This window comes from Terrapene carolina, unplaced genomic scaffold (assembly GCF_002925995.2).
Source record: "Terrapene carolina triunguis isolate 2854851 unplaced genomic scaffold, T_m_triunguis-2.0 Scaffold232, whole genome shotgun sequence".
Classification (NCBI taxonomy): Eukaryota; Metazoa; Chordata; order Testudines; family Emydidae; genus Terrapene; species Terrapene triunguis.
Window position 1 is genome coordinate 4,284,834 of NW_020664583.1, and position 22,137 is coordinate 4,306,970.

Sequence of the window (22,137 nt, forward strand, 5' to 3'; positions counted from 1 at the left end):
ATTTGTTAGTCTCTAAGGTGCCACAAGTACTCCTGTTCTTTTTGTGGATACAAACTAACACGGCTGCTACTCTGAAACCTATCAATAAGTTAGATCACAATTGAATTTACACCAAAGAAACATATGAAAGATTAATATAAAGAGGGTACAATAGGAGAATAGTTTGGGTAAAGGCTTTTGGGTTTTTGCTGTTCCAAAAAGCCTCTGGAATCCAGAGGTGAGCCCTGCACTGTACTACAAATTAGCAGGATGCAAGGATTTGGGATATATAGCCCTTGGAATTGAGAGGGACATCCTCTTTCATTTTGTGCTATGATCTGAACGACAGGCCCATCTATGTGAATTCTTTAGAACTGTAGGGGGGATAAGGAATAGAGTATTAAAAAAACGGTCATGGCTTTTTTTATTGGATCTATTTTTGCACAAATATCTTCCTGGAAACAAGGGGGAAGGGAACAGTGGTAGGGGCTCTGAGGGCAGTGGAAGTTAGTTCAGTTAATTACAATTCCTGTCCCTTTTCCAATCTGGAATACCAGGTTGAAAAGTTTGGAGAGAAGCAGCATTGCCCACATGATGCGTTATGCACATTAGAGGCTTGTGACAGCCCCATTAATTGCTTGCTTTGTGAACATGTGGGTGGGCTGCAGGGGTCAGTACCACTGGCTTTCTGTGTTTTGTTGTATGATTTTTGATGTCCATTATATTGTGTTGCCTTCACCTTTATTAAGATTTTTGTCCTTTGCAACACGATCAGGGCATGGTCACAGTCAAGCTTCTCGTTCCCTTTAAAAACGGTTACTTCATTCAAATCTAATTTAGGCAGTGCGGCAAGATAACTTAATAGTATTGCTGGCATTAGGGTATATACATCATCACAAATAATTACAGGAATCCATAAGAGTGACCTGGAAACTGAATACTAGGTGGCAATTGCTGTTTTAAAACTTTTTAGCAGAATCTATTCTAATTACATTCTCCTCTGTCGGAATAGTCCCAGGAAATGTATTGTACAGCATAATGATTTTTCAAACTATCATTTTGCACTGGAAATGAATTATTTCCTCGTCCACAAGCCAATCTAATGCTACAGGTAAACAAGATCAGAGACATACAGCAAGTCAATATGTAGTCAAAATTATGATGGGAAAAGTGCTTAAACAGAATTACTAGTAGCTCTTTCCTGTTGCATAGTCTCCAATGCAGTGCGTTAGCAAAATTGAGACTAATAGCAACGGAGCATCTCCAGTATCACTATAATGAATAGCAACCTTTTCAGAATTCTTTTCTGCCATCACTGTCTAATTCAACTTCCCTACAACTCTGTAAATCCAACATATTAAGGAATTACAACTTATTTAATAGGAATCCCAGTGGTAAACACATACAAATGTCCTGGGACTGTCATAGTTAACAGTAGGTTAAACAATGTTTTACCTGACGACATGCCTCCTTCAAACAACTGTCCAAGTACAAAACTCATTGTGTTATGTTGGAAAATGACAGATAGCTGTGTTTACTCCTTCTGCTGGCCACGTGTAATTCTGATCAATGCTAAAGAAAACTATGCATGTTCATCAAGGGAAAATGCATCCCACAGTTTCAACACAAGAAATTCAGTAACAACCCTGTATTGTCATAGAAGTGCTAGACTGATTCTAGCAACTGAATTTTAATAAATGTTAGAAAGAACGGACAAGTTAACTGCAATTGGGAAAACTGGAACCGTGTTCACTTATTCTGGGTGCTGCAGCTGGCTTACTATATATTCTAACTTTATTCTGAATACTGAGCTGTGGAGTAACTTTCATTTACAGTCATATACTTCCCAATAGGATAATATACTTCCAAAGATAATTGGGGTTCTGAGCAATTTAGCTTCAACTACACAAGACGATCACACATCTGTAAATGCTATGCTGCTGAACACACAGATACTCAGTGCATGACTGTATGTTGGCTGGGAGCATACGGACAGGGAGCTAGAGCAGCAGAGCATTCTAAGGAACTCAGGGTTACAGGACAATCAGTGACACAACCTCTCACTGGTCTGAATTACACCCCAAATTGTCGCACTGGTTTCCTGACAGCTTGCCGGTCCAGCTTCATGGCAGCCTGCCTGCATTCTCGCCTGCCTGAATCCCAGCTCCCAAGCTTGAAGGTCCCCTGCAGCCTAGGTTCCAGAACTTGCAGGATATGCAGCTCTGGGGCAGCCCACCAGGCTGACTGCCCCAGAGTTGGAGTTTCATTCCCTTTCATGGAGAATTTCAAAACATGTGGTTTTCATTCCAAATCTGAATGAAAACAAATTTCAAAATATCAAAATCCTCTGCAAAATGGAATTAATTTTCTCCATCCAGCTCTAGTGTCAACTGACAGCTAGAGATGTAAACTTTAAGTGGATCCCTCAGTTAGAAAATGCTTTTAACATGCATTTGCCAGATCATGACTTGAGAACAGAGAGAGGGAGAGCAATAAAAATTAAGTTAATTGGGTTCATCTATTTGAATGAGGAGGGAGAAAAGATTCGTCCTTGCTTTGCTTGCTCCGGTCCTCCTTCCTCTGGACTTCCAGAGATTCCCGTGGCTCTTAGGAGATCTGCAAGAGGTCTGTAGTGTGTTTGGGGGTGAGGAGAGCATGTGTGGAGAAGGCATGGATCAACATTTAGTTGGCACAGGCAATGGGGAGGGCACGGAGAGTGCTTCTAGAGTGGGAGACAAGAGGATGAAGGAAGAAGGCAAGCCGTGTGAGGTAAAGTTAGGAGGGTCAACAGGAGAAAGGAGAATTAGATTAGTGGAAAATGGAAACATAGAAACAGCAGAATCAAGGTCATTTCTCTCCTCCTGCAGACCTTAAGAGCTATTGTTGCCCAGCAGCCCCATTTCTGAGCCTTAGAAAACTGATTGTCTCCCCTCCTTCCCACAGACCTTTAGTGGGCTCTTTTGCTCCACAGCCTTAGGAGGCTTGACAAGGTCCCTATCAGTAGCTCCCCCACTTTCCCCATCAACCCACTGGTCTGAAGCAAGATCCCAAGTAGGATCACTGGGAAGTTAGTAGTCTTATTTAGCTCTGTTGGTGACTGATGATCTAATTTTAATTAGCTGGGACAAACAAGTTTCCTAAGGTTTGCAGTCATTGTTGCTCCTCAAGACTTCATAACAAATACTTGGACATTTCAAATTGCATTTTAAAATATATAATGAAAATTGTCCTAATGAATTACTTTCTGTGCAACTTTCATGTTAAGGGTTTTTTGCTTGTTTGTGTTTTCCTCTCTTTTAATATAGATTGGCAAAAACAAGATACTAAAATTTCATATTTAAAACCTTTTAATAAAAAGTCCATCTGTCTATCTACACTGTTCTGTATTAAAAAAAATAAATGCATGCATCCATAAAAACAAATAGCAAACAGGTTCAGATGCTAACTACTGAAAAGTAGAAAAAAGATTGGCATTTATAGACAGTTTCTTAACCTGCTATACGTCTAGAAAAAGTATGCTAGGCAACCATTATTCAAGTATGTCACTACAAATCCAACCATGGAAAAAGCATATTTTTGTTTTGAATTTACATTGACAACCGAATAATTATTGGTGTGCCACAGCCTGCTTGTTGTAATTTGTTGATTTACAGCTACCGTACAAGAGCACTTCCTGTAAGAGTGTTACACTATATTTGTTAAACAATCTAATATTCACTACTGAGAGCACATTAGCTATATATTCATGTTTCTTGAAACTGCTCTTATATATATATGCTGATTATCCAGTCCTAACTACGGTCTTGTAATGTTAAACTTTCTTGCTTTAAAACTTCAATTTCTCTTAATTTTCCAAAAAAAAAAAAAAAAGTGGTCCATTGTAACTACTCTTGAAAAATGAATCACCATCACTGCTGTCTTGAAAAAGGCATAGTCATACTGCAGACAGGAGCCAAAACCTTGGAAATTACCCCAGCCAGCCTCATCCAAAACACCCTAGTCCTAACCTGGGGCACACAGCAAAACTTCTGCAGTCTTGTTTCTCCTCAGACCACATGCTGAACTGGGGGTGGGAGGTTCTCATCCATATGGATCAAAGTTCATGAGAAATTAAGCTGAGAGCATCACAAAAGAAGATGGGAAAACAATTCACAGAATACAATCAAATGCATGGAATCTGACTTTTTACCTTGAGCATCATACAAAATTGGATTTACAGGTGTGAGAGATTCTGGGAACCAAAATACTGATATGAGCATAGACAGTGACTACAATTTCCGGGAAAAAGAATTTAGTACACCACTTGATTTGAAATATTGACTTAATATTACTGTAAACTCCATCACATTACCAAGATGAAATGAATAAGGCCAAACACAGCAGCCCTTTATCGGCTCAATAAAAATGACTAGGGTTCAGTCAAGGCCGGCTCCAGCTTTTTTGCCGCCCCAAGCAGTGAAGAAAAAAGAAAGGGGAAAAAAAAGATAAAGCTGCGATCAGCGGCACTTCGGCGGCAGCTCTACCGCACCGCTTCATTCTTCGGTGGCCGGTCCTTCCCTCCAAGAGGGACTGAGGGACCTACCGCCAAATTGCCGCTGAAGACCCGGACATGCCGCCCCTTTCCATTGGCCGCCCCAAGCACCTGCTTCCTGCGCTGGTGCCTGAAGCCGGCCCTGGGTTCAGTACAGAGAAACTAAGGTGGAATCACATAGTGCTCAATCACACATCATGTTGTACAAACTCTGGCTCTGATCCAGCAAAGCACTTAAGCAGCTGCTTAACTTTATCAGCGCCAGAGTGCTCAGCACCTTGAAGAATTGAGCCCTTAATGTAGTATTGGTCCCTCAGCTACCGAAGGAGAACATCTATCAAGGCTTTATTGTATACACGTTTGCCTTATACGAAATGTACAGCAAGTGCATTTATTATAGCAATAAAACACATCAGAGTGGGGAGAATGAAATAGTTATTACCTTAATGGTTCTCTGTCTCTAAGGTATTTGTCAACCAATGGAAAAACATGGCTTCGGGGTTCCACTTTTCCAACATGAGTGTGTGTATGTGTATATATAATGTGTGTGTATATATATATATATATACACACACACACACACACACACACACAAAATGGAAATGATGTTAAGGGTCTGCAGACTGCTACATTTTTATTAATTTTAATACAATTATTTAAAAAATGTGAATAGGATTCCCCATGCCATTGCTTTGCAGAAAATACCATCCTGTTGAAACAGTAGTGTTTATTGTTATGTCAGATCTCCAGCTTACCTTAATATGCACACTACAATGACTTCTGCAAGGCACAGAATCTACTTATATCACAAATATGATGAATAATTATGAGAAATAGTATTTACATTCCACCATGTTATTGGTGCTGTAAAGTAGTGCAAAGTTAAAGTAACAGATTCTACTGCACAAAAAGTGATTAAGATTGAACAATGTAAATGATAATCGAAAATAAAAGCTATTCCAAAAGCCTAAACTAGTATCTATCCAATCCATTTAATACTGTAATTAGACTACCAGAACAGGTATTACTAAAGTATTAGCATGCTAAGAAATGGGGTCAAGAAGCTGTACTAGGTTAAAGTAAAAACTGATGTAATAGTATTTTATAGTACACAAATGCAGCCCTTTAAACAATTTATGCTGAAGGGCACAAACTGGCATAAGAGTGTTCCTCTTTTCAGTCATAACCTCTGTCAAAAGGATGCTATGAAGTGCTTAGTTAAAAGATGCCACCGAAGTGCTACATGTTGCATTTGAGCCAGATTCCTGACCCCAGTACTATTTCCAAAAGCTACATTGAGACTATGAATACTTATGAGAGTGCCACTTGGAACAGTAGAATGTAAAATAAATTTATAATAGTGCTCAGTTTCAAATCTGTGTTAAAAAGCATATAAAGAGGAGTTTGACATTGAAAATTTTAAGAAAAGGCAAATTCTTATAAAAGCTTTGGAAACAGGACATACTTGAAAAGTATACTTAATCACCATTTTTAATTAATGGTAAAAAAAATCAAAATTCCTACTTGTTCCTCTCCCATTCTTAGTTCAGCATAAAGAAAAGATGTAAATTGCTTGTGAGACACAATATTGTTGTGGCATCTCTTATAAGCTACTGTACAGTATATGGAGTAGGAGCTCTCACAGGGTAATCACATGCACATACAACATCTGTGCAGTTCATAAGAGGAAGAGGAAAGCTTATATAGTCAGGAGAGAAATCCATCAAATAAAACAAGCTAGGTGTTCTTGACGTACCATTGACTAAGCTGGCATTTGCATTATCAGTGGCATTTGCACCTGCTGCACCATCTGTAGCTGAAGGAGGGTGGGAGGAGGGATGGGAAGAATCTACTGAGTAATAATGGATAAAAAAGAATAATAAATAATAATATGAACAAATTTACATGACACAAACAATAACATTTATGGACTAGTGTGACTTTGTTTTCTCCAAAACAGATTTGTTTTAAATTAAGCAACATAATGTCTAAAAATGAATGTCATTACAAAGATGTTACCAAAGTCAGAAATAAAAAAAACCTCATACATGGAATATTTAAAAAAAGAAGAAATATGAAAGACACATTTAACAAAGTTAACAGTGTTGGTGAGAACTGTCTATACACAGTACTATGTATTACTATACCTCTGCTCCTTTATGCAGATATTTTATTTGCTTTATTTGCAAAAAAGTTGACTTTAAATAGACTAAAATATAATTTGGCTTGAATAAATGCATTTATAAAACCTGTCAGTATTTTTCAAAATGTACAATATATTGCTACTAAGACAACTAGTACAGAGGTTCTCAAACTGTGGTCCATGGACCACCACTGGTCCGCGAGCTCCATTCAGGTGGTCCGCGGATAGTTCCCTCTAAGGTGCGCGCCTGGGCGGCCGCACACAGAAAATTAAGGGCCACCCACCTAATTAGTGGAGCCGCGCAGGTGTGGCTCCACTAATTAGGTGCCTGGACCCTGGAGAAGAAGCACATGGAAGGTGAGGTGGTGGCCTTGGGGGAATAGGGGGTAGATGGGAGGGGGCAGTGGGGTGAGAAGAGGGGGTTGGGGGAATTTGGGATGTGCCGGGCTGCAGCAGCCAGAGAAAGAGGTGACTTTTCCCAGCTCCAGGGCTGTGGCTGCCGGGGAGAGACGGCCCTCCTTCCCAGTCCCAGCTCAGGGGCTGCTGCGGTGGGGGAGAGACCCCCTTCCTTCCCAGCTCCAACTCGGGGGCTGCTGCGGTGGGGGAGAGACCCCCTTCCTTCCCAGCCACAGCTCAGGGGCTGCCACGGTGTGGGAGAGAGGGCACATCCATCACATTAGAAAGGTAAGACTACTGATATTAAAATATGAGTTGTGTGCTTTTATTTGTAGAACAAAAAACATTAATTATTATTACGGTTTTTTTATCCAAAGCGCTTTACAGTACTTAGCCAACGGCACAAACAACATTTGGAAAGATCATTAAGTGGTCCGCTGAGACCCTCAGCAATTTTCAAGTGGTCCGTGAAAAAAAAAGTTTGAGAACCACTGAACTAGTGCACACTATACATAGGTCTGAAAGATATGCTACGATAACCCATTTAATATGCTTCACTGATTTCAAATCAATTACATTTTTCAATAGTACATATAGATATTTTGGGAAATACAAAATACAGAAACTTGCCAAATTTGGTCCCTGCATTTTTCAATTTAATCTATGATAAAAATGAATATAATAAAAAATAAAATCCAAGTTTAGATTTCAGCAATCTTATTTTAGGAGAACTGGTCAGACAAGAGGTTCCTTCATAACAGGAGGAGGAAAAGTTCCCTAAAGGTTTTGTTTATTATTGTTAATGCTCATTTGCACTAGAGTTGAGAGAACAATTCATAATGAATAATTCAATGAATTTTGCTTTGCTTTCTGTTGGCTAATTGTTCACAACAGAAAACAACTTTCACATTTACTCCTTTTTGAAACAAATGAAATTCTTTAGTGACTGATGCTTGGCCCACAATTGATAATTTCATGCAGGTTAGTTATTCAACTTAATTTGAATTGCGGTGTTGCGGATGGAGCTAGTGCAAAATGAACACAATAAAATACAGAATTTGAAATTCACCATGTAGTACATACATGCAAATTTCAAATTGCATATTTGATTACAATACTCATAATTCATAATTGATTACTTATATTTATTTTCTCTGAAGTTGGATACTTACATTAACCACCACAGCAATTAAACTGCACATTTAAAAATTCAATATACAATAATTTACTTTTCAGGAATAATTAAGCATCCAAGCCTAAAATTATGATTTGCAGCACCGGTAATGCTTGAGCACTCAAATGTTTGCTGAAAATAAGCATGGAAGGGTCTCAAATGAAGTCAATTGAAATCAACTTTTGAATTTGAACAGAATATTCAAGGATAATTTTTCCAACCCTGATTTTTTCAGCCCTGATTTGCACCACAATCTGTCAGATGACAGCAGCTAAAAGCCTCATCCTTCTAACTGATCTGGTAGATTTCTTACTCTACCTGGAAGCTGATGTCCATCCTCCTTTTTCATACCTGCATGATGATTTTTACAACACGTTAATGAAGAATAAAAGCCCACATCTAGAGAAAACTGACATGTAAACACACAATTGGTAGGATTTCAGAAGACTGAAGGTTTATATAAAGGGAACATATATTTTTGGGGAATAATGCCCTGATCCATACACGTAGCTCCATGCAGGCAGACTCCTGCACCCACACAATGGTGCTTGCAGGAGAAGAGCCTGAATTGTGAAAGCATTTGGTTGGTGTTGTAGTTGTGTGGTTCCAATTAGAGTTCATGTGTGTTATATGAAATTCTTGTGTATTGATCTGAAAAGCCCTACCCCTCAGTGTTTCTTTAGAATCACCTCTTGTTCTATTAATCTGCAATGGCAGCTTTGCTTCTTTTTCTTTAAAGATTACAATCAATAAAGCTTGGGATATACACCAATATACAGACACCAAGTAAGAAGATATTCAGAGGGGGTTCTCCCTGGTCCAAAGCAGACACTCATTGCAGACAAGTTATGTGAGCTCTAAACAAATATTGAAGTTTTAACATCCCACTCACCCTGCCAATACAGACTGTCAAAACAGAAACTGTTGTTACTGCTAAAAGGCCTGATTTTGCTCCCCCTGTTTATAATGAGCGCAGGATTGGGCCCTAAAAAGGTGGTAAAAAACATAATGGCATAAAATAGTCTACCTTGGGAAACTGCAAATGTTTTCTCTTTAATGCTCTTAGCCTTTATTATAAGTAGTGGTTGTTGTGTACCTCTCTTTGGAGGTTATGTGGTACAAAGAATAGGTTTTCTTGTAGAAATGTGGAGTTGAACGCAATCACTTAAGCCTTCCCAACAGTCCATTCTGCTACTCTTCATAAAAATAGTAGAGGGCAGAAATTAGTAAATGGGGAATTTCAGGCCCCAAAAACCATCTAAGTCTACTCTTTGTGTCTGCAGCTTCAAATATAAAAATATGCAATGCAGGAGAAAGATAAATGATAACCCAAAGGAACATGTAGTTCAACTAAAACCATTAGGTGAAGTTATAATTGCTTTTTTATTACTGACAAGGTATGAATTTTTAGAAAATCTCACAGTTCATGTTTCTTAACCCTTAAACACAACTGAATGCTTGAGGAGGATAATTTAAAAAAAATCCCTTTTACACTCAGGCCAGAAATGCAGCAACCAGACTTGAACAGTTTACACGGATGACTGTGTGTATGTAAACCTGGACAAAAAAGACATTAAACCAATTTTCTGCTTACTGTGGAGCCCATAAGCTTAGTAAGTTCTTCTGACTTTATCCTACAATAAGGTCAAGATCTAAAGAGACTTCTTGATTTGACTGCCTGGCACTTGAAGTTAAATCGTAACCCTCATTCAACACTTGCTGCCACTTAGACTAGTTTTCTTCCAATATTCCAAACCTGACCTGTCAATCTTAGAAAGTAAAAAGGTGTCTATGAATAAAGTGTACTTAAGTTAGTCTATAACAAGAACTACAAAGACAGGCACTCACCATTTACATCACCAAAAAGGCACAATTTTTCCTCATTTCATTTTTCAAATTTAAATAAGGGTGCTGTTTCTATGTCTGACTTATGAAGACTAATATCAATGCAGATAGCACAAGTAGTACTTGTGGCACCTTAGAGACTAACAAATTTATTTGGGCACAAGCTTTCGTGGGCTAAAACCCACTTCAGCATCCGATGAAGTGGGTTTTAGCCCACGAAAGTTTGTGCCCAAATAAATTTGTTAGTCTCTAAGGTGCCACAAGTACTCCTCGTTCTTTTTGCTGATACAGACTAACACGGCTACCACTCTGAAACCTGTCACCATGCAAGGATTAATGTAGATGTAAATGGGCAAAATTTAGGTGAGTATAGATTTATATGCAAAAGTAAAATGTTGTGATTGGAATATCTACCCTTATTTTCCCATTCATTTGATCACACACTACAGTCTGCAACTTAAAATGAAAAAAACTTTTAATCATGACTTACATATTAGTAATATATAGCTCTTGCTGTATTCCCTCATATATGTAATGACAAAAAATATACATGAAGACAGTATTTTAGATACTTTTAGTGCTTTACGAATAAAGGGCCTACAAGAATAATTTGAGAGCACCGAGATGTGCTATGAGGGGGTTACCTTTCTTATCTTTCTTTTCCTCCTCTTCTCCACCAGCCCCTAATAGAGTAAAGATGATGCCTGTCTGAGAATTCACTCCCACAGCGGTTACGAGCATTCGCCCAGAGCCCTCCATGACATGGGTACCTGAAATGACAGGATAAAAGAGAAATTAAAAATGTTGCTAATACTTCCTGAATGTATTTTTTAAAGACTACTACCAGGGTAGACAGTGGGCCAGATTTTGACCTCAGTTACACTAGTTTAAATCCAGAGTGACTCCAGTCATGGCACATGCCAGTGAAAGAAGCCCAACCACTGCATAAACAATAAAAGGTTCTTTATTACAAATCTCAGGGTGCCTGTCTATCAATTAAATAGATGAAGTTTATTTTAAAACTTGAAATTGATGCAATTTTTAAAGGTAAAAGTAACTTCAGGTGTTACATTTGCATCCAAGCCAATTATTGTAATTTTAACATACATTTTGCTGTTTTTAACATACATTTGCAAATGTTTTTCTCCTGTTTTGTGTGAAACACATACACAAAATAAAGGGGAAAATGGAGCACATAGGAAAAGCAGCAAAAGTTATTATACACAAACCGTCAAATTCAGAAGCAAAATTTAAAAGTAAGGAAAACTTTTCATCTTTCAGTTACGGTAATCTCAGTTGTTACTTGTAATAAAATATTTTCAGATAAGTATGATTTTGAAGTTGATCACACACCTTTAAATATAGTGAAAAAAAGTTGAAGTGTTGCACAGCTAATTGTGTTTAACAAATTATGATTCATGGGAATATAAGAAAATGAACTACTTATTGAGATAATCCCATGTTCCCAACACTAAAGAAGTCAAGACTCAGACATATTTTCATGGGATTACTAACTGAAGGATAATGTTTTTCAGAGGACAAGGAGAAGTCTGCACCCATATGAAGATGATTCAGTTTGAAAAGGATTTTTTTGCTATGGGTAGAACAAATTAAACTGATAACAAGGGAGTTTTTCCTGAAAGGGATAATCTATTTAGTTATCATTTAACTGACAATGCTAAAAAATCTTCTGTGTTTTATTGTCTAGAGATGGCCTGTTTGGCCCACGTAGATGTATCAAATGAGGGATCTACATCTCACAAATCTATCATGCCTGTCTTCATGGTTCGTTAGTCTGCACCAGCAGGGTGTACATTAAGCTGGCCCACGTGGATGTGCAGGCATGCACTAAAAATTCCCTAGTGTGTAGCATTGTAGTCTCATTTCTAACAGGACTTCTTTAATGCACGCTAGGGATTTTTTTAATGCATGCCAGCAGGGCCCACAAGGGCCAGTTAGCCAAAGCACCATGCAGACAAGCCCTAAATCAAAGGTTCTAACTTTTTCACAAGGTAAGCCACATCTTGAGAAGCTGTCTCAGGAACTTCCATCCCTACCTGTGTGCAATTACACAGACCACTTTCCTGTCCATTTTTGATTATGTAATATTCCTATAGTGGCAACTACAAGAATTGCTTACGTGGAAAAGTAATATTGGGAATATATTTAATGCATTTTTTGCTTCATTTTAATTCAATTTACTGGAAATCAAAGAGAGAGCACCCTCTGACAAACCAGAGGACTGGGCACCAGAGACCATAGTCTGAGAATCTTTACTAGAAATTAACTCAGTATTACATGCAACTAAAACTGTAAGCTTCTTAGGAACATTTCTAGATATACAGCAGAGGAAGGGGGATGCTAGTCATTTTGAGAAAGAAGAAAATGCATAAATAGGGTAGAACTTTCTGGAAAGAGTTACAAGTAGCCCACTTCCCTAATGGGGGGAGGGGGAGGAAGGGTCAGTATTTTAAAAATAGAGAATTTGAAACAAAGTTTATGCTAGACAGTTTTATACTGAACACTCCATAAAGGTTTTTTAAGAAAAGAACAAGCTTGTGCGATATTGTACTTTTAAGGCAATTTAATAAAAAGAATATTAAAAAATGGTCGGTCAACAAAAGATAAGAGCAAATGTGCAAAGGATAGTGCCAAAACGTTGACAATGTGGTCACTTAATTTAGTGATGAAGCCCTAATCTAAAGTCTTTAATAGTCAGATAATGACTGGACAAAGGGTTTAAAGACCAGACAAAGCTGATACTGATTTACCCACTATCTGTTCATAACCTAAATAGTGAAAGCTAAAGAGTAGGTTGTTGCCTGTACTTTTTTAGCTTTTCCTTTATGAATGCTGAAATATTTAGAAAACAGATGCGAAAAAAGTTGGAGGGTCACTACCCTAAATGTTTTGTATATCATTGTTAGTTTAGTATGTAGTGCTATAGCTGTGTTGGTCCCAGGATATTAGAGAGAAAATGTGGGTGAAGTAATAAGGATATTACCTCATTCACATATGTATTACCTCACCCACTAAACTACCCTTATAGTTAGAATATCTTGCCTAATATCTAACCTAAATCTCTCGCTTTGTTATGTCTCGTCCTACCTTCAGTGATCATGGAGAACAATTGATCACTCTTTATAACTTCCCTTAACATACTGTACATTTGTTACCAGGTCCCCCTCCCCTCAGTCTTCTTTCTCAGGACTAAATATACCCAGGTTTATTAACTTTCTCTCATAGGTCAGGTTTTCTAAACTTTTTATCATTTTTGTTCTCCTCTGGACACTCACCAATTTGTCCACAGCTTTCCTAAAGTGTAGTGCCAAGAATGGACACAGTACTCCAGTAATGAGTAGAGTGGGACAATTACCTCCTATGTCTTACTCCTCTTAATACACCCCAGAATGATATTAGCCTTTTTTGCAACTGAATCACATTGTTGATTCACATTCAATTTGTGATTCACGATAACCTCCAGACCCTTTTCAGAAGTAATACCACCCAACCTGTTTTCCCCCATTTTGTAGCTCTGGTTTGATTTTTCATCCATAAGTGAAGCACTTTGCACTTATCTTTATTGAATTTTATCTTACAGAAATTGGACCAATTCTCTAATTTGTCAAGGTTGTTTTGAATTCTAATCCTGTCCTCCAAAGTGTTTGCATGTGCTCACCATGGATGTGAAGTTAGCAAACCCGAACCAGGGAGTTGGGGAGGGAGAGGGAGCTGCCACTTTGAGATAACCTTAGAGGAAAGATCTCAAGGATCTGAGGTATTAGACTTGCCAGGAGCTGGGGCACAAGTGGGTGAAAACTGCCTAGTAGACATGCATCAGGGAACTGCCACTGTGCCACAGCAGATTAAAGTTTTGGCTGTCCAGCCAGAGGAAGGCTGGGATGCTGCCCAAACTTGTTCAGCAGACGAACCTGAAATTAATAAATGTCCCCTTTGGTTTCTGGTTGATAGTCCAACCATCTCCCGTTGCAACATTGTCCATTGCTCCTGTGAAGAATTTATCTGAGATAGTGGTGATGTCATTGTCCTTGTCCACACTGTGCATGCCCTCTTGGTGTTTGCAAACTTGCAAAGTGACATAATCCATTGCAACTCTTGCATCTTTTTCACATGTTGGGCATCCACTTGGCTTGCGCGGCTTCATATGCTGCTTTTGCTGAACTCCGACTGAGTTATGCACACCTTTCTGTCTCAAGTCTCTTTTCTGGTAGCATTCTGGATTCTCTATCATGTCTAGAGCATCAAAGAACTGTCCACCCTCTATAAGTTTCATTCTGGACTGGGTGATTTCCTTTGCTTGTAAAATTCTAATTGCTTTGTGACGGGTTAATTCTTGGTCTTACAGTAGTCTCTCTGAGTTTTTTGTTCCAGATCCCAATTGTGATCTGGTCTCTTATCAGGAACTCAGCCTCACACAATTGCAAAGATGAGCTCTTCAGATTTAGATCAGTCATAAGCTCTTCTATGGTTTCACCTTCTTTGTGTATTTTCTCATTAAAATCATTTCTTAGATTTTTCTTTTTTGCATACAGTGCAGTACACCTCACATTTCTATAATTCAGTTTCACAGTTAGCCTCCTCTGCCTGAATGAACTGAAAACTGTTAAACACAAGTTCTTCCAAACCAGCTATTGTCAGTAACAAGGTTACCTTCTGACTCTGCCTTTCTGCTGGCATCCATTGCTTGCAGATACAGAGTAAAATACTGTTTAAATCTTCTCCAATGTGCCCACTGCAGCTTGATGTTTTGGGTCCTTGTCCAGCTGGCTGGAAGAACAGGAGTATTGCCTCTTTAAGGGGGCTCCCCCCAGTACAGGCAGGTAGATGGGAGGGGGGCAACATATACAAGGACAGAGCAGGGAAGAGCAGGAAGCAGCTGGGCCAAGTCGGGGGGGGGGTCGGTGAAGGAGAAGGAGGTCACTGCCCTTCCTGCCGATCAGAAGGAGGTAGGTATTTATATCCCGTGCAGTTCTGGAGAAGCCCTTTTTCACCTGGATCACAGTGGCAGCACCCCATCCCCCCACACACTCATGGATCTGAAAAAGAACTAGGTCCCCTCACGATCTGCTATGTGCATCCTACTAGTTGCCCTTTCCATTGGAGGCTGGGAAGGAAATTTTCCCTCACCACTAGATTACGGAGGCTGGGTGGAGTTTTTTCACCTTCCCCACAGCCGGTCTGGGACCCGGTGGGGTAGTAGGTTAGGTTATGTTGTCACAACAATTAAATTTGAGGGCAGATATCCAATGCGGGTAACAGTTTTGGAAGGGATACACTGATTGGATAAAATGGATTGGGAAAGGATTTGAAAGAAATCATCCCTTAAAGGAGCTCAGGAAGTGGGGTTTGGGGCTCTGAGTCTGATACAGAAGGGAGCCAACTCTTCTCCTTCTATAGCCCTCTTTACCTCACACGAGGGGAAGATGGTGGGATCGCAGCAACGAGATGGCTGGGATCAGGTTGGGGATAATTTAGAAATGATTAAGGAATGATGATGACCTGCACTATGCAATTGCTAGATAATCCCAGTTATTTAAAGTGAATAAAGTTGAAGCCTAATTACACCACATCCATTGACTCCTGTCTTTCTGCTGGCATGGACGGACAATTATCTTCCACATTTCCAGAGAGTTTCAGCACTAGTGGGGGCTATTTACTGCTCCATTCTTCCACTCAGGGTATCTGCTTAGTTCCTTTTCACTCTGGATACCATGTGGTGCTCAGTGCTTAAGGAGTTAGCAAGATGTCTCCTTTGTTGTGGTTCTGGTTTCAACTGGCTGTGTATAACAAGAGCTTCATTCACAGTGCTCCTTCCAGACTCTGTCTGGAAAGCCCAGTCCTTAAAGGCACAGTCCCCAATGCCACATCATTAACATTGCTTCATTTCTAAAATGAAAAGAACTTCCATTGATGCCTGATCTATAGTTCTGAGAACTCCCCAGTGCAAGATTTTCTATTAAGCAGAGAAGTGCCTACAACCACAGTAGAATACCACTAGGAAAGCTCCTGAGTAGGCTCCATGGAGCCCCCCACAGAGGTGGCTGCTGACCAATTGCAATATGAACCAATCGAGCTGGGCAGAGTCCCAGATTCCATGCATGAGAGGGGGAATATTTTTAATTTTGCCACAGGGAATCCTGCTTGGTTTTCACAGCTGCCAAGCTCAAACAGCCATGGAAATATTCTTCCTCTGTTTTTCACCAAATTTTTGAACTGAGCCCTGAGTCACGGTTCATTTTGATTAATTCTTTTGAAAATTGAGAAAACATCTGATACGTCAACCCAGGTCATTACAAAATAAATATGTTGCAACACATTTTCTTGAGAACATAATTCTGTCCATCAGATAAAATAGTGACAAACAGATTCATCATTTCTCTCTTCATCCAGATTCATGGCCAGGAATAAAGAAGCTATTTTCTGCAGAACACGAAGTAACACTCCTAGACTTGTTCAAAGTAGCAAACCTGCAACTGATAGCAATGCTTTTATAGGTTAAGATAATATTCCCATTTACAACCTGGCACTTCACCCTCCTCCCTTCATTAGTTTTTTTTTTTTATTATTATTATTATTATTACAAACAAGCTGCTAAGCATCTTCTTACATAGTCTCTATTTAAACCCCAGTAGGCCCAAACTTGTTTTCCACTCCTTTGTTTTCTCCCACCAATTTACAATCCTCAAAGACACCCACCACCAGCAGCTACATCTTTCTCTCCCACGTTGCTAAAATGAAAATAGAAACATAAAAGAATGCCAGTGGAGTGACACAGCACATAGATCCTTAGGCACTAGATAATGAATAGAACTCGGAAAGTAGAAAAAAACATTGTAGAGTGGATATTTGGGACAAAAGTAGGCCGAGATTTTAGAAGTTGATACCAGTGGTGTCACAAGTTATTAGGTGACAGTGCTGTGATAACTAGAGATGCTATATTGTCTACATACCATAATGTGTTGTTTTGCAATCACTGCAATTAATTTGTGCCACCAATGTCCCTTTGATTGGTTTGGCAAACACAACATAGTGGGAAGTTCTGTCAACAGCTTGCTGAGGCTGATTTGAGCATAAATATCTCATCAGAGCCCTAAGACTGTTCCAGCAGACACAATACCAATTAAAATGCATTGATAGACAGACATGTTAAAAAAAGAATTTCTTAGTGCTCTGAAGATTGTTCATATTTGGAAATGCTGTTTGTCTTCAATACAATTTGATTCCCTCCAGGATATTTTGCTCTCTTTTAGGTTGCTCTCAGCCACATTCTAATTGGTATTCTAGTCTCTGAAATCCATCCTTTGGTATGTTTGGAGCTGGAACAACAAGGCACTCATTGGTACTTGGTCAATAACACCAGTGGTCAAATGTGTTGAATCTTGACTACCTTTAATGAGACCCTGTCTGAACTGGAGAACCAAGCCAAGTTACCCACAAGTATTTTTGAAAATAGTTGTTGAAAGCTGCAGAACAACAGAGCACTCACAGTGAAGTTGGTTCAGAACTATATTCACTATGGAGGTTAGAAGAGAAAGGGGAAGATAGAAAACTGGATTGAGAGCACATTTTCTGTCATTCATTCTCTTCGTCCCCTGGACTCCCATACAATCCTGATTTCCCCCTTAAACCTCCAGCATCTCCTTTGGTAGTTGTCTCTCCTCCCGTCTTTTTGTTAGCATCCCTCAGGCTCTGTCTAAGGTCCTCCTGCTCTCTACACAATCTCTCTGTGCATTATTCCTGAGTAACTTCATCTGCTCTCACAAAGTTACATGTCTCTGCCAACGACTCTCAGATCTGTTTCTCTATCATGACCTTCTCTGTGATTGTCCTATCTTGCCTCTCTGATCTTTTGCCTGGCTGTGCCATCGCTGTCCCATCTCAACTTCACAAATATAGAGCGCCTCTGCATTTTGCCTCTCAACCTTCTCCACTGCTGTAGACACCATCATCCTGCTTCTTCTCATCCAGTCTTGGACTCTCAGTACAATTTCACTCCTGTCTTCTTCTTCCCAAATAGTCAAGCTGCCTCCAAATCTCAGGGGCTCAGTTTTTCCACATCTCAAATCTGACCTTTCCGCTTTGCCTCTATGGCTAAAGTCTTGTCCCTATCTTGATTATTTGCCAACATCCTCTAAACAAATATTGCTTCCCTCAGCCCACTCAAAGCTATGCAACTACAATCCTCTTCCTGGCCCACCACTGGGACTGTGGCACTTCCCTATTTCAGATCTCTCCATTGGATTCCTCTCAACTTCCACATCAAATTCAGACTTCTGATCCTCCCCTTTAAGGAAACTAGTGAGCTCTCCTCCCTCCTCCACCTGAGACAACAGGAGAGGGAGCAAAGTTCAGTGGCCTTTTCCCTCTTGGAAAACGTGCTCTCAATCCAGTTTTCCATTTTCTCTTTTTCCCTTCTCACTTCTACAACGAACACAATTCTGAACCCAGTTCTTTCCCAGAAGAATATAATACTGTATTTATTTGTATCCCAGTGGTGCTTGCAGTGTGCTAGGTAGTGTTCATGGAGTGATCCGGGTCATGAGTAGAATACCAGGTGAGACAGGCATGGAGGAAGAGAGCCTGGGCCTCTGCTGGAAAGAAGATCTGGTGGATCTCTCTCTGCTTCTGAAACCCAGGTGCCGGGAGGCAGAGGGGTCTCCCTTCTGCTTTTGCCCAGGAATGTGGTGTCCCTGTCTTGTAGTCTTCCTCCTGTCCCCTTTCCCCAGAGAATTATCCCCTCCCAGTGGATGAGGCTTCCAGGCAACATTGTATATTCTTCCCTATGACTCTGGGGATGGGGCTCCCACAGAATGGAACCCCTAGTGATGAGGTCTATTTTCTTTCCAATCCCACTACAGGCCTGGGGTCCTATAGTTACAGTATTATGTTCACAACAGAGGAGTTGTGGGGAGGGGGCTGCCCTGTCTCCCAGCTCAAGGGGTAAAATTTAACGAGATAAGCAGACTTCCTCTCATTCAGTGTCTCTGTGCACTGGTTTAGCTTCACCCCATGAAAAGGATAGGGTCCCAGGTAAGGTGATCTCTTCTCTCCCACTCAGTTAGGGGGAAAGGAGGAATCCAGCTCCAGTTTTCTCCAGTGAAAATGGGTAGTTGCACAAAATTAGCTGAATGTTTAAAGTAAGGGTGAACTAATGACACTGAAGCCGACAGAATTTGGGAGGGAAAATCATCAATCTAGAGGTGTGTCAGAGGGATAGAGCGAGAAATATCAAATCACTGACAACTGAGCTGTTGAGCCTCATCCTTTGAGATGATGGGTGAAAATGAAATGGACATAAAAATATGAACAGATGGATAACCTCTGACTCAACCCAGATTAACATTTCTTACAAGTGAAGCATTCAAAATTGGCTTCAGTAAGCGGTGTCTTTATCACTACTGCTGGGCTCAGAATCTAGCTGAATGCTAAATGAGCCAAGAAAAAAATTGCTGTTTTTGCCAGCATTGTCCTCAGCTTACTTTGCAGAGCCCAGTGCATAGTTTTTTCCTTATACCTGTAAAAGTTGCACCAAGAAAACACTCTTGTACAGGTATAAAGGAAAAGTGAGATTACCTGGGCAGACCTGACCCACTTTGGGGTGATGAAGAAAGGCTCAAACTATCTACAAGCTATGCAGGAGTAGCTCAGAAATAAAGCAGGATCACTATGCCCTTTCCTGGATATCATGTTGGTATATATGGTAGACTGAATGTGATATTTTCCACCAGCCTTTTTAGACACACGTATACATCTTGTTTTGTCATATGGCATGCAAAGAAGTGCATCCAAGCAAAGTTAACTGCACCTCTGTTCCCTCCCTCATCTTCTCCAAGGGTGTCCTTTTAAGTCTCAAGCCTCTAATTGTCCATGGGCTGGAACCCACCTCCCTCTCCCTCTGGACCAGAACTTTAGGGTTGCAGTCTTGTGCTTATCCCAGCAGGTCTGACTTTAGTCCAGCACCTACAGATCTGTTCTCTCAGGGGCCTCTGACAGCATTTGCCAGTGATCATCCAGCTTTCACAAAGCACAGTACATTTATTCAGGACAAAAGCACTATAGAGAAAATATATTATAAAACAATAAACAGTCTATATGCATGCTAAGCTTGCTAGGTGTCACCCATCTTCCACATGGAGCCTGTGGTAGGTTTTCAAAGTCCTTCCAACCCTTCCAGCAGAGATTTTCCCTCTTGGTTAAACACTCATATTCATTTGGGGATCATGTGAGGGACCCTGACTCAGTTCAAGCTCATCCTTTTTTGCCCAGTTCTGAAACAAATAATACTAAGCAATGCCCCTTTCCTTAGGGGAAAGCTTCAAAAGTTGGGTATCTGCACCGCCGGTACTGGGACTTTGCATTACTCACCCCTGAGTCATTCTAGATTTCACACAAAACCCACCCAGCAAGCCAGGAACACAAAGATGCATATTACACTTATTGATGCAAAAGTCCATGAATATTCTATGTGCTTATAGCATCTTGTATATTTTGATGCAATTGTCTGACATTTTCCATGCTTCCAAGGTCACACATCTGTCATATCTCCCCACTGGAAGACAAAGAGGTTAATCCCCTTCACCCAGGTAGGAAACAATAGAATGCAAGGGGGAAACTGAGTCACACATTGTTTCATAATAAATCAAAAATTTCCCGTTCTCCACACTAGTATTTCAAAAGAAATTGCTTTTAAGGTGGGCATGGGTTCCTCCGTGAGGTGAACTACCTCAGGAACTGGGATCTGTCAGCAGACAAATGTTGTGTGGTCAAAAAATACAGCAAATAAGAAGGCATTGTACTGTACTGAAAGTATGAAAGTTCTTAAAAAACATTCCAACTACCACATCTATCAATACTATTGCATTTAACTTAACCTACCAGTTAGCACAGGTATTACCCTCACAGTGGAAGTTTTCTGCACAAATTTATATTGGTTCCTCCCCCTGCCGCCAATTACACACAGTGTATCGTAAATCTATGGCAACTACCATTTCCAATATAATGTGCAGACACTATTTTTCAATGTCATTCTGATGCAAAGTTCAAGAGAGTAGCTTCAAAAATGGGCACTAGCTATCAACAGCTAAGTGAAGCAGAAAAGAACAGCAGTAGTGCAGCTTTCTTCCATTTTCCATATACACCTCTACCCCGATATAACATGACCCGATATAACATGAATTCGGTTATAACGCGGTAAAGCAGCGCTCCAGGGGGGGCGGATCAAAGCAAGTTCGATATAACGCGGTTTCACCTATAATGCGGTAAGATTTTTTGGCTCCCGAGGACAGCGTTATATCGGGGTAGAGGTGTACATCCATCTCATGTATGGATATGAAAACAAGAGTTTTCAGAGGGATCAGAATTCTGAAAACCAGTAAAAAGAAAGTAAATTTACATATGGTATAGAAGATGCTTGACAGTATACAGAAACCAAAATGTTCATCAAATAGATGAGCAAACCAATGCAATGAAGCTATATTTCCAGGAAATGCTGTATATGGTCATTTAAACAGCTGGACGGTGTCACAAAAATAAATATAGTTAAAATAGTTAGAAGCTAAAATTATCTCTTGAAATGAGGTAAACAGAAGACAGAAAAAAGGTGAGACTACATCTGACCAAAAAAGCTCACAAGAGCAAACACAATAAAGAACATTCAAGTTGATAACAAAAAACCTACTGATCAAAGCCCAGTCCCTTCAACTAAAATAGAATCACTGCTTGAATGTTCTTAATCACACTGTCAAAGGAGATTGACTTTCAGACAGTGCGTGAACAAAAGCCGTTCATTTCATGTCAGTCACCGAAATGCTCTTAACTGATTAGTGTTACCCCTTCACCAGCCTCTGGTGGCTCCCCCCTCTCTCCCATCCCATTCTTGATTACAATTGCTCTTCTCTTTCCCTGCTGGCTAGTGATGCCTTTCCCTAATGGGTCACTGTAACAGGGTTGCACTCACCTCTTGCGAGCGCCTCCTAGCCAAGTGTATGTGCCTGCACTCTCTCTCTCTAGCTGTTTTTGTGGTGGGTCTTCGCTGACTTAGCCCTCCGG

At 40.1% G+C, this 22,137-nt stretch overlaps 1 protein-coding gene across 6 annotated transcripts in view; it reads right to left on the reverse strand.

The window, feature by feature from the left end:
- Positions 1 to 22,137, reverse strand: part of ATP2B2 (ATPase plasma membrane Ca2+ transporting 2) — a 347,317-nt gene that overhangs the window by 146,360 nt on the left and 178,820 nt on the right. For 2 of the 6 annotated variants that reach the window (XM_024193611.2, XM_029912580.1), the window contains exons 5-7: positions 10,713 to 10,838; positions 8,542 to 8,574; positions 6,267 to 6,326 (exon numbers count right to left, since the gene is read on the reverse strand). In XM_024193611.2, coding sequence (XP_024049379.2) covers positions 6,267 to 6,326; positions 8,542 to 8,574; positions 10,713 to 10,838 — 219 coding nt within the window. Of the gene's footprint in view, positions 1 to 6,266; positions 6,363 to 8,541; positions 8,575 to 10,712; positions 10,839 to 22,137 lie in introns of all 6 variants that reach the window. The other 4 variants (XM_024193613.2, XM_024193612.2, XM_026656699.1 and 1 more) reach the window with 3 other exon arrangements.